The sequence below is a fragment of the Hevea brasiliensis genome, chromosome 9 (genome assembly GCF_030052815.1).
Source record: "Hevea brasiliensis isolate MT/VB/25A 57/8 chromosome 9, ASM3005281v1, whole genome shotgun sequence".
In the NCBI taxonomy this organism is placed as follows: domain Eukaryota; kingdom Viridiplantae; phylum Streptophyta; class Magnoliopsida; order Malpighiales; family Euphorbiaceae; genus Hevea; species Hevea brasiliensis.
In genome coordinates this window covers 12,183,880-12,195,895 of record NC_079501.1, presented here as the reverse complement: position 1 = coordinate 12,195,895, position 12,016 = coordinate 12,183,880, and the positions used below count along the sequence as shown (strand labels likewise).

Genomic DNA, 12,016 nt, shown 5'->3' with positions numbered 1-12,016 from the left:
GTGGCCGGATCAACCGGATTTCAACCGGGAAGCCGAAATGGTGCCCCCGCGCAGGTGAGTCTTCGCACGCGTTTTCCGACCACCTGGAGCATCGGATGGCCGTGAGGAGGCACTAGGGCGGTGCGCCGGCGAGGTGGGCAATGCTGGGTGGCGGCGGCGCGGCCTGGGGAGGAGAGAGGAGAGAGAAAACGGGAGAGTGAGGAAGGAGGGTCGGGACGCGCGGGGAAGAGAAGAAAAGAAGGAGGGAGGTCGGTCCGATTCGACCTGTCCAATCCGGTCCGATTCGATTCGGCTGGTTCGATTCAGGATACAAAATTTTGAATTTTTACTCTGCCTTGGGACCGAAAACGAGGCTCAAAAATTCCGAAAAAATTTTAGAAAACTCAGAAAAATTCTTAGGGTCTAAATATATTTTTAGTTTTGTTACGTGGTCTTTAAATTAATTTTTAAAAACTATCAAAATTTCAGAAAATCGAATCCAATTTCTAAAATCTAAAAAATTTCAAATAATTTTTTAAAATTTAAATAAAATAAAATATTAATATTACTCACAAAATAATAAATTTAAAAATTTGAGATGTTACAAAGATGATTGAATTACCATCTTGCTGAGGTGCGCAATGCTGATGTATATATGGCTTTTGACAATGTTTAAATCTTTGCTGATTGTTTCATTATTTTCGTCTAATCATGGGAGGTCTTAGGAATCTCTTGATACCATATAGAATACAAATTGTGAAGTTACATTCAAGGCACTCAATGTTGGATGGCTAAGCAATGTGAAATGTGATCATAATTGCAACATGTGATCAGTAATATACGGAGGCTCCAATTAGACAAGTAGAGCACATTAGGTTAGAGGATAGAAAGAAAAAAAGGGGTAGACCTAAATTGACTTGGAGGAGAGTAGTACAACATGATCTAGAAGTATTACATATTTATGAGGATTTAACCCAAAATCGTTCAGAGTGGAGAAAGCGAATCCATATAGCAGACCCCAAATTTTTGGGATAAAGGCTTAATTGAGTTGAGTTGAGTTGAGTTGTAACATTCAAGTTGAAGTTTCCTGTGCTAATGCGCAAAGGTGAAGAGGGATCATGGCTGTGTTTGAAATAAACACATTGTAGACCAGCAATTGCGTTAGTACGGTAGGCTAAGCACATTGAAGTTGTACAAAAATTAATAAATTCAAGTAGTGAGGGGCATAGCCAGATGGAAGATATGAAAACGATCCACATATTCAACTACTTAATAGTTAGTCCCAACTAATTTGGTGTTGAAAGTTTGTTGAGTATGTCATTATCACATTACCATAAAGTGAACACAAAATACACTAAAAATAAAAGGCCTCCCATTGTTTGCGCAAATTCATTATTATAGTTATTTTTAAAATTTTTTTTATTATATTTTAACAGTTATGATGCAAGTCAAGTGTTAAATTGAATTTAAAAAGAAAATATATTTTATATTTATTTTTAATTTAAATTTATAGTAAAAAAATCATTTTTATTAATTAAATAAACTTAATTTTTTTTAAAGAAGCCAAAAAAATTCATATATCTTAGAAATAAATTCATACTATTTTACAAAAAACAAATTTAAAAAGTATATATAATTATAAAATATATCCCACATGAATTCTGACATCCATTGAGTAAGAGTGAGCTATACATTCGATGCATGATAATATAACTAAAATTTCTTTTTATTTTGATAAGAAAATAAATTAATTGCAAAACTACAATACCAATAAAATAATAACTATATTAATTAATAATAAATTACAAAATTTTAAACATTCAAAAATTTATATCATAAGATTTTATTTACATATATTTCACTTATAATTATGTTGAAAGGTCTCTTTAATATGTTATTATTAAAAAATTATCATTTACATAATTATTTGGACATATTAATAATTTATTAATTATTTAATAAAATTATTATTACATAATTAATTAAAAATAAATATAAAATATAATCATTATGTCTAAAAATAAAGAAAATATTTATTTAGATTTAAACATGTCAATTTAATATATAAACATGTAAATTCTATTTATTTTTCATGACAAATAAAACTTAAACAAAATTTTCAAAAATAAAATGTGTGCGCGTCAACTATTTCATGAAAAGAAAAAATTGGAAAGCGAAGGTTGATGAATGATCATTTACAACTGCCCTTCGGCTAGAAATTTGACCGTCCAGATGACACACTAAACCTTTTCAACGGCTGTGATGGAGTCTTTTCCTGGGTGGCCCCACATGTATGGATTTTACTATAGAGGGAGAGAGAAGGACAGGTTGAGTAGGGGCTACGTTTTCTCCGATGCGTATGCTGTAGTCCTCATTAGTTAGAGCAGGCCCCACAAGGTCAGACTTTTTCCACACTCACCCTCTCTACTTGGAGCGTGTAATGTAACCACTTGAAATTTGTCTTAATCCTAGAATATTACATTTTTTTTTTCTTTCATTCATAACGGAGATTTAAATGTTAACATTTTAAACTCACAGTTAATTAAATTAAATTAAATGTTACAACCCTTGCAAATTTATTTTTTATTTAATTCACATTATAAAATCTAATATTTAAAAAAAAAATTTGAGTACCTATTTGATATTGTATTTAGGGTATGAAAATAATTTTTTTAACATCTAAAAATATTATTTTAGATGTTATTAAAAAAAATTAAAAAATTTTATTTTATTATTTTAATATTTTTATTATTAAAATTTATAAAATTTAATTTTAATTATTTTTTAATACTTCTACCTAATATATTTAAAAAAATAATTTTTTTAACGATAATTATAATAGTAATATCACTTAAAATAGTTACTTTCTCTATAAATAATAAAAAAAAATATTAATTATTTTTTTTTAATTTTATTCTTATTCATTATTATTTTTAATATATTTATTTTTTAAATATATTTGTACATTCTAATAATATTTTAATTAATTATTAATATTTTTTATAAAAATAATATTATTTAATTATTTTCTTAATTCTCATATAAAAACTTTAAAAGGCTATTAAAATAGGACGAAGAGTAACTCACAACAAAACATTATACTATTTTAGATATTGTAATAAATGTATAATTAGTAGCTAGATTACTTGAATATAAATATAATTCACCTTAAACAATTTCCAAATTAAAAACTTAAAATTTTTATATTACCATTTTACAATTATAATATGTATCTATTTTTTTTATGTAGCTATAATTTTAAATTGATTTTTTTAAAAATATTTTTAGAGCTTACAATATATATTTATAAAAAAAATTAAGAGAAAGAGATTTTAATTTTGATACTTATAAGTTAATTTGGTCAAATATTTTATTTTATTGTCTCATTTAATTTTATAATTTTAATATATATTCTTATTGTATTTATTTACATATTCACAATAAATAAATTATTTTCATGTAATGATTTAAATACATTATTTACATTAATTTTGGTATATTTAATTTTTTATTAGTTTTAATAAAACTTTTGTCTACAAAAATATTATTTATTTATTTTAAAATTAAATTATATTATCAGATGATTAATATATATTTGATAATATTATAATAAAATATTAAGTTAATATAATTTATTATTTAAAAAATAATTTAATATTTTTTAATTATTTTAATAATAAATATATATGTAAATTATTTTTTTTACTAAATATCTATTTAAAATTTTAAATATTTAAATTTGTTATAAACTCAAGTGAAGTACACTCTTTTTCATGGAGCGTGAACTTCGTTTCCTTTTACAGAATACTTTTTTTTAACTAGTTTTACAGAATAATTTAGTAAACTGAAAATAAAACACCTAGCTCAAAATTAAATCCATTGTAATTATCTCTTTCTTTAAAAAAAATAAATTTACTAAACTAGGGGAATGAAACGGTGGCGTTTAATAGTACCCGCCTGAGAGAAGCTAGACGAATGGGAAAGAGAAAGGAAAATGCATTGATTTTGTAGCCTCATCGACCAATAGCCCATCTCTTTTCTCCGCCTCCTCTCCTCTCCTCTCTCCCCAAAACATACAAGCCCTAACCGAAATCTCTCTGTCTATCTCTCGAATTCGCCATCTGATGAGAACAAATCTCTATAGATCTGTTCCAACTGGTACCTTTGTTTTTGGAATTTGATTTGCATAATTTGTTCTTTTTCTTCTTTTCTTTGTTCGTTGATAAGAAATTTATACTTGGAAACTGATTGGGGTAATCTCACCGGATCGGATAATAGTTTCCTTTTATTGTCTTCCTTTACCTTCTTAATCTTTTTTCCTCTTTTTTTTTTATATTTTGGTTTTAGGAGCTGGAATTTTTTGGGGGTAATATGTTGTTTTGGAGATTAATTCTCTGGTTTGATTGTTTAGGATATTGGGAAATTAAAGGAAAATGAAATCTGAATCGATTTTCTTTTCTTTTTCTTTTGACTTTCCAAATGGGAATAGGTCGAAATCGAGCTGTTGACCTGGGTCACCCTTTAAAATTCTTATTGATGAAATTCTTTCTGTTGTTTTCCTGTGTTTTCTCTCCGGCCGAATGGTAGGTTTGTGAAAAATCATGAGTAATGACATTTGGTTTAATGAATTCGAAAGCTAGTGTTTGCATGATCAATTGGGTCCTTTTGTTAAGATAGTTTATTTCTTGCAATTTTTTTTTTTAATCACGTCGCTATTGTTATATTTGCAGACATTTTCCTATAAGTTTAGGGTAGATGATATTTTTATTATTCTTATTTAAATATAGCCTAATCGTTTAGGCAATGATTGTGTCACTTTAACTGATCTTCTATTTGTGTATGAGGCAATGAGCTAGTTGAGGCTACTTAATAGAAGATGTGGCTACATTTATGAGATGATTCCTTGTGAATACATATATAGCTGGATGAGTAATCATACTTCCTGAATTCTACAATAATGGTGCTTCTTTGTAAAATTATTTCTATATTGTTTTTAATGGTGTTGGCTTTTGTTGAATTTTCTGTTTAAATTTCATTAAGATAAAATGAACATTTGTTTATTAATTGATGATGTTGGCCAAGGGTGATTTGCGTTTTCTATGATTGAGTTGGTGGGCCTGCGGTGTGAAACATTCTCATTTAATTCTTGATCGAGTTTCCTTTGTGATATTTTGCACATATAATTGATTAAGTTTCATATCTATGTATTTTGGTTTTCTCTTGTTGGTCAGTTATTCTTGTGGCTTTCTGCAGATGAATGCAATTTGATAGTCTTCAAATATATTTGATGGATGATGATTGTGCAGATGGATAAAATGTCTGCTCCTTCATCACGGGAGCGTGCACAACATCTCTACGAAAAGGTATCTCATTTTCCTCTTCTTAAATTTTAAGTCTTCTGCCTGTTATCAAACACAAAGGGAGGCTCCTTGCCAATCTCCTCTCCTCCCTGTCCTCTCTTATGTCACATTTATTTGTGCACTGTATTTGTATGTATAAAATATGCTGGTCAAAACAGGTCCAAACTTCTCCATGTATGAACTTTGTACAGAATATTGAGTTCGAGAATAAGCGTCGAAGGTCAGCTCAGGCAAGAATTCCATCAGATCCCAATGCCTGGCAACAGATGCGCGAGAACTATGAAGCTATAATTCTTGAGGATCATGGTTTTTCTGAGCAGCACAATATAGAATATGTTCTTTGGCAGTTGCATTATAGGCGCATTGAGGAACTAAGAGCTCACTTCAGTGCTGCTCTTGCTAATACTGGCTCAAATACATCTCAGGGAGTGAAAGTTCCTGCTCGACCTGACCGTATCACAAAAATAAGGCTGCAGTTTAAAACATTTCTTTCGGAAGCAACTGGATTCTATCATGATCTGATCCTGAAAATCAGAGCTAAGTATGGTCTTCCTCTGGGATACTTCTCTGAGGATTCAGATAATAGAGTTGTCTTGGAAAAAGATGGGAAAAAATCAGCCAACATGAAGAAAGGTTTAATCTCTTGTCACCGCTGTTTAATATACTTGGGTGACCTTGCAAGGTACAAGGGACTATATGGGGAGGGTGAATCAAAGACACGCGAGTATGCAGCGGCTTCAAGTTACTATTTACAAGCCGCATCTTTATGGCCATCAAGTGGGAACCCCCATCATCAGGTTTGTCCTCAATAACACTATGATATTTGCTATTGTTATGTTGTAAGCCATTTTGTTCTGTATTTTTTATTTTTTACTTTGATTTTGTTATTTTAATTATGATGTCTATTTAGTTTGACAAATTTCATACTTATTTTCAGCTTGCTATTTTGGCTTCCTATTCGGGAGATGAGCTGGTGGCTGTGTATCGATATTTTAGGAGTCTGGCAGTTGATAATCCCTTTACGACAGCAAGAGATAACTTGATTGTTGCTTTTGAGAAGGTGCCTATTCTTTTTTTTTTTTTTTTCGAATTTTCTTCAAGAATGTTACTGTCTGAATCTGCCCTTTAGATTTGCCTTCCCTGTGTAGCGGAAGAGAAAATGTCTGTCATATTAAAGATGTTGCAATTTACTCATGTCTTACTGAGGCAGAAAAATGTGTGGATGACAGTTTATTATTTTTATGCATAAGGGTTTGTTGGGCATGAAACTAACATATTGGAAGTCATTTTTGGGGTGAACCTTTTTTAATCTGTTGTAGTTGGTTTTTATTTTTTGACAGCTGAGATTATCTTGAGATAAAGGATTGTATTTGAGTATAAAAGTAAAAGCACCAAGCTTTAAGTTATTGTGGCAATTGTTAATTAAACTGGTTAATTCTTTTGGTAGCAAACTTGTGCAAATAACGCTAATAAAAATTTTGAATATATGACGTGATTTTGGGGCTGGGCCAAAAACGTGAAGTGCAGGCCAAGGGCAGAAACTCACTTGTATTTTGTTTTGGACTTCCTATTTAGGCAAAGATCAACTAGAATTTTAATTTTGGATATTTTGCTATTCTAGCTAGGATTTGTCTATTCGTATTTCAGTTAGATCATAGTTTTTCCTGTTTTATCTAGATTTGCTGCAGTATTTAGGTTTAAATAAACTTCCTAATTAATAGCTTTATATTCCTAGTAGGTTTAGTAGTCCAAAAACTTTATAAATACTACCCTAAATTCTATGTATTTTAGTTTAGTTCTCAATCAGTAAAAACCCTGCAGAGAATTTCTTTTAATTTTCACTTTGTGTGGTGTAGTGTTTTCTTTTGTGAGCTTCATGCTGCGTCAATATGACTCACCATTATTATGATGTTTTGAAAGTCTTTTTAGATTTCTTTTTGCTCTTTGGCAGAACCGACAGAGTTACACTCAACTGCTTGGGGATGTTAATGGATCTGTGATCAAGGATTCATCTGTGCGCAAGAATAGCAAGGGGAGAGGAAAAGTGGAAGCAAAACTTGCAGTTAAGGACACAAACATGGAAGCCAATGTTGTCAATGAAAGGACATCTAATATCCGAGAGATGTATAAATCATTTTGCATTCAGTTTGTCTGGTTGAACGGTATTCTTTTCACGCGCACGAGGTATTTAGCTATTTACAGTAACTTTCTTGGCATATTATTAATCTTATTCCTTGTATTTATATATTTTATTGTGCTTTTTCTTGTCCAGCCTGGAGACATTTGCTGAAGTTCTCTCATCTGTCATTGGTGAATTCTGTGAGCTTCTTTCTTCTGGACCAGAAGAGCAGCTAAATTTTGGTGCAGATGCTGTTGAGAATGCCCTTTTCATTGTACGGCTCATCTCTATTCTTATATTCACAGTTCACAATGTGAAAAGAGAAGCTTTGGGTCAGACTTATGCAGAAATTGTGCAGCGTGCTGTTCTACTACAGAATGCACTTACTGCAGTTTTTGAGTTAATGGGACATATGTTAGAGAGGTTTGTGCAGCTGCAGGATCCTTCTTCATGTTATCTCTTGCCTGGCATTCTTGTTTTTGTAGAATGGTTGGCCTGTTGCCCTGATGTTGCATCAGGCAGTGATGCAGATGAGAAACAGGCCAATGTGAGATTAAAGTTTTGGAACTATTTTATATCCTTCTTGAACAAGATATTGTCATTTTGGTCAATGTCTCTTGATGATAATGAAGATGATACATGCTTTTATAACATGAGCCATTATGAAGAGGGGGAAACTGGAAATCGGCTTGCTCTATGGGAAGATTTTGAGTTGAGAGGATTTTTACCTGTTCTCCCTGCACAAACCATCTTGGACTTCTCGGGGAAGCACTCTTTTGGAAGCGAAGGCAGTAAGGAAAAGATAGCTCGTGTTAAAAGGATTTTAGCTGCAGGAAAGGCTTTAGCAAATATTGCTAGGGTTGATCAAAAAACAATATTTTATGATTCAAGGATGAAGAAATTTGTTATAGGTGTGGAGCCTCAAATTTCAGATGATAGCATTTTGAATTTTGATCCTGGCCTGCAAAAAACTAATGATGTGATGCAAGAAATTCAGCCTCAGAAAACCATTAATCTGGGAGTTTTGCAGCCTAACGCACAGCCATACATAGAAGGGGATGAGGAGGATGAAGTAATAGTTTTCAGGCCGGCAGTGACTGAGAAACAAAATGACGGGCTAAGTCCAAAATGGGCCCCTTATGATGGCATGAAACCGAGTCAAGATGAATCTGTTAATCTGAAATTTTATGGAGGCTCTGTTTCATCTCCTCATGATGTGCTGCAGCATTCTGCTTTTGATGCAGTTCTACAAATATCTGCATCCACTGGTATTATTGCTCCCCAGCATTTACAGCCAATTCAACCACCTGCCTCAAAGTGGTTAATGGAAGAAGCTGCTTTGCTTGCAAATAGTTTGAAGGCTGTCAGGTTCATGGAGAATGGGCATGTAAACGAACATGAGTTGCCAAAAGATTTAGGCATGGCCAATCCTACTACACATTCACTTCCCATCCAACAGCCTGCAAATGTTAATGGTAGTATGTTTTACAATCAGGCAAAAGTGCCTGAAGCTGTGATCCCATCAAAGATTGATTTTGCTGCATCTTCTGGAGTTATTGCTGAAAGTTTGGCTGTGAAGACATCAGCAGCTTTGCCAGCAGGCTTGAGGAAAAGTCCAGTCAGTCGACCTGTAAGGCACCTTGGGCCTCCTCCAGGCTTTGGTCATGGTCCTCTTAAACAAGTGAATGAAATTGTTACCAGTTCAGATTTGATGAGTGACACTTCACTGACAGATGATTATAGTTGGTTGGATGGCTATCAATTACCATCATCAACAAAAGGCTCAGGGCTCAATAATACCTCTACTATCACTTCTCAAGCAATGTCTCAGTATGTCAATAGCAGTAATGGCTTGACTGGGACACTTAGCTTCCCTTTTCCTGGAAAACAGGTGCCATCAGTTCAATTACAGACTGAAAAACAGAAAGTCTGGCATAATTACCAACCCTATGAGCATCTAAGTGTACAGCAAGAGCAGCAGTTGCAACAGCAACTCTTAAATGGAAATCAGCAATTTACTACAATGCCTGAGCAATATCATGGAAATTCCATCTGGGGTGGTCATTATATTGTGTGAGATGAGCATAAAAGCATAAGCATAGATGGTAAGATAACATCTTCTATGGTATTCCTGGGCTTGTAATAATCTCTATTTGGTTAATTGCTCTGATCTAACATCCTTTTTAATCTTTAGGTTCCGAGAATGATTTTGGTGAATGTACTGCATCCTCTTGCTACCAAATATGTACTCCAACTTTGCAGCCTTCGTCAAATTTCAAATTTTAAGTTTTTGTTGGAGCATGGGTGGCTGTGGCTCCTTGTGGGGCCTTGCTACTGAACATGTGAGTGGCTGTCTGCTTTATTTACACCCCCCTCTCTCCCCTTTTCCAAATAAAACTGTGGAACCAAAACAAAAAGTTTTTTTTTTTTTTTATATATCCTTATGAGCCCCCAAAAAAACTTCACTTCTCTTGCTGTGGGGAATTGAACATCTTTTTCAATGGTTGATATTAATAATTTAGAAGTTAAGGACCAGACTGGTAAATCTGCATTTAGTCTCTTCATGAGCTTTAAAAAAACTTTCATACAGTTAATTTTGCAAATTTTTGTAGGAGGTTATCTCCCTGATTATAGCTCTAATTATTAGATGCTTGTGTGATTGTTTAAATTATTCCCTAGTTACATTTTCAAAGCTAGCAAGATTTTGGTTTACAAGCTTCAATTTGTAGTTTTTTCTCATGCCTAGACTGCAGTGCCCTTACACTGTGCCATAAGGAAGGTATACAAGCTTTGTTCCCTAGCTTCAGTGATGAAGTCAAATTAATGTTTTTTAATTACTTTGTACTTTGAACAATATTTTATGAGTTTTTGAATAGAAAATTTCTTATAGTCTTATAAAAGCTAAGGTCTAATTTAAAAGCTAAGGACTATGAAAAGATGAGGGACTTGTGCAGTTCGCCAAATTTCAAGGACCATATAACTTTAAAAAATTGGGGATTTCCTCAATAGTAGGGTTGATTCTTGTAATTTACATGTCTTGTTAATCAACCAAGAAAGAGGTGTAATGTTATTGTATTTGGTGTGTACTGTTGTGAAAAGTACATCTCAATGCTAATATGGAACATGGGTCCAAAACATTATTCTCCATAGTTGGGTTCAGGTTGTTAGATATGTGTAGCAACATCCTTATTTCTAAGGTTGTGAACTGTGTTGATCAGATTCCTGCTTTCTAGTGCTTTATGTGTTCTGCTTCTTTGCTCGACATACAGATGTATCTTAAACTTGTTTATTTTTGCTGGATTGCAAAATGCATTTTTGTGCATTTGAATTAATTTCCCTTATTATGCAGATTTCGCTGAGCTCTCTTGCCATGGGAAGACAAATATTGAACATGTTTATGATGCGAAATTCGTAAGAAGTTAATACCTTTGTCTGGTTGCATGGGTCCGAATAGAATGTTTAATAAGCAACTGTTTGTTTTGGGCTTACATTGGAGGAGTTGGTGGAATAAACATATGGTGCACTCGCCATTTTACTCGACTTTCATCTTGCCCTAGCTGTCAGAACTGCTGGTGCTATCATTGGTTGGCAGGTGATAATTTATCGTGTATGTGATTGGTTCTGTGCCAGATATCTTCAGAGCTCTAGTTGGAAGGGTGGTTAGATATGATTTTGGCATCAGAAGTTGGACAGTGGGATTAAATGGTAGTATGATAAATGGTAGTATGATATGATATGGTATAAATGGGAGTATGGAAGATGTTACGTGTATGGCTGTAGTGTCTAGATCAAAGACTTGTAATGTTCTACGATGCTGTTGTGTGATATCATACTTTTACAGGGTATGAGTAAATTAGAACAGCGACTGATTTTAGTTTGTGTTGAAGTTGGGTTTGACCCTAACTTCTGGGAAATAAACTCTGGAATACATACTTCCTATGTTGAATTTTAATGTTCAGTGTCCTATGTTTTGAAGTTATGTTTTTTGAGTTTTTCTTGTAATTTATCAGTATGTTATTTTTTTTCCTTGGAGAAAATTTACAGCAGAAGCTTTGGATGAAAGAATATTGTGCCCAAGTTTTTAGTCGAGAAATTGGGGAAGTGGGTACTTGGCAAAACATATATATATATATATATATATATATAATTCCCACATACTACAAGTATACAGTGTATCATTAGCTAAAGCGAGGAACAGCTTGCTCATATCAACTTCCTTCCCCGACCGGGTTAAAACAATGAAGCTAACAAGTTTCAAGATGAGTAATTCGGTGATACGGATATTTCTAGCTGTGCGCTAGTATGCACCGTAGGGGGAGAAAGGGAGATGAGTAGGGGACGGTTGGCGATGATGTGATCGTGGGTTTTGAGGAGTCGCCCATTGCATTGTATTTTGATTGGTTTTTGCAAACGAGTCGTGATTCAAGTGTGAATTGGTCCAATTATCCTTTTTAGAAGTGGAACGAAGGGCAGCCCATTGCTATGTGATAAGGAAGACCCATGGAATCAAGATTCAACAGCTATGATTAAGGGATTTTGTCTGTCCGTCTGTTAGTGT

The 12,016-nt window shown here is 33.1% G+C and overlaps 1 protein-coding gene across 6 annotated transcripts; it reads left to right on the top strand.

Annotated features, from left to right (window-relative positions):
- The first annotated feature begins 3,899 nt into the window (after nucleotides 1–3,899).
- On the top strand, nucleotides 3,900–11,437 carry LOC110637741 (nonsense-mediated mRNA decay factor SMG7). Of its 6 annotated transcripts, XM_021788060.2 has the most exons (9): nucleotides 3,900–4,137; nucleotides 4,469–4,562; nucleotides 5,233–5,342; nucleotides 5,498–6,136; nucleotides 6,277–6,399; nucleotides 7,291–7,523; nucleotides 7,612–9,563; nucleotides 9,653–9,800; nucleotides 10,808–11,437. In XM_021788060.2, exons 3-7 carry the CDS (start codon nucleotides 5,271–5,273, stop codon nucleotides 9,533–9,535), a joined length of 2,991 nt encoding a protein of 996 aa, XP_021643752.2. In that variant the 5' UTR covers nucleotides 3,900–4,137; nucleotides 4,469–4,562; nucleotides 5,233–5,270; the 3' UTR covers nucleotides 9,536–9,563; nucleotides 9,653–9,800; nucleotides 10,808–11,437. The 6 variants fall into 6 exon arrangements, with proteins under 6 accessions (XP_021643752.2, XP_021643760.2, XP_021643767.2 ...); XM_021788068.2 differs by lacking the exon at nucleotides 4,469–4,562 and having other exon boundaries at nucleotides 5,286–5,342; XM_021788075.2 differs by lacking the exon at nucleotides 4,469–4,562 and having other exon boundaries at nucleotides 5,531–6,136.
- Nucleotides 11,438–12,016: the final 579 nt, after the last annotated feature.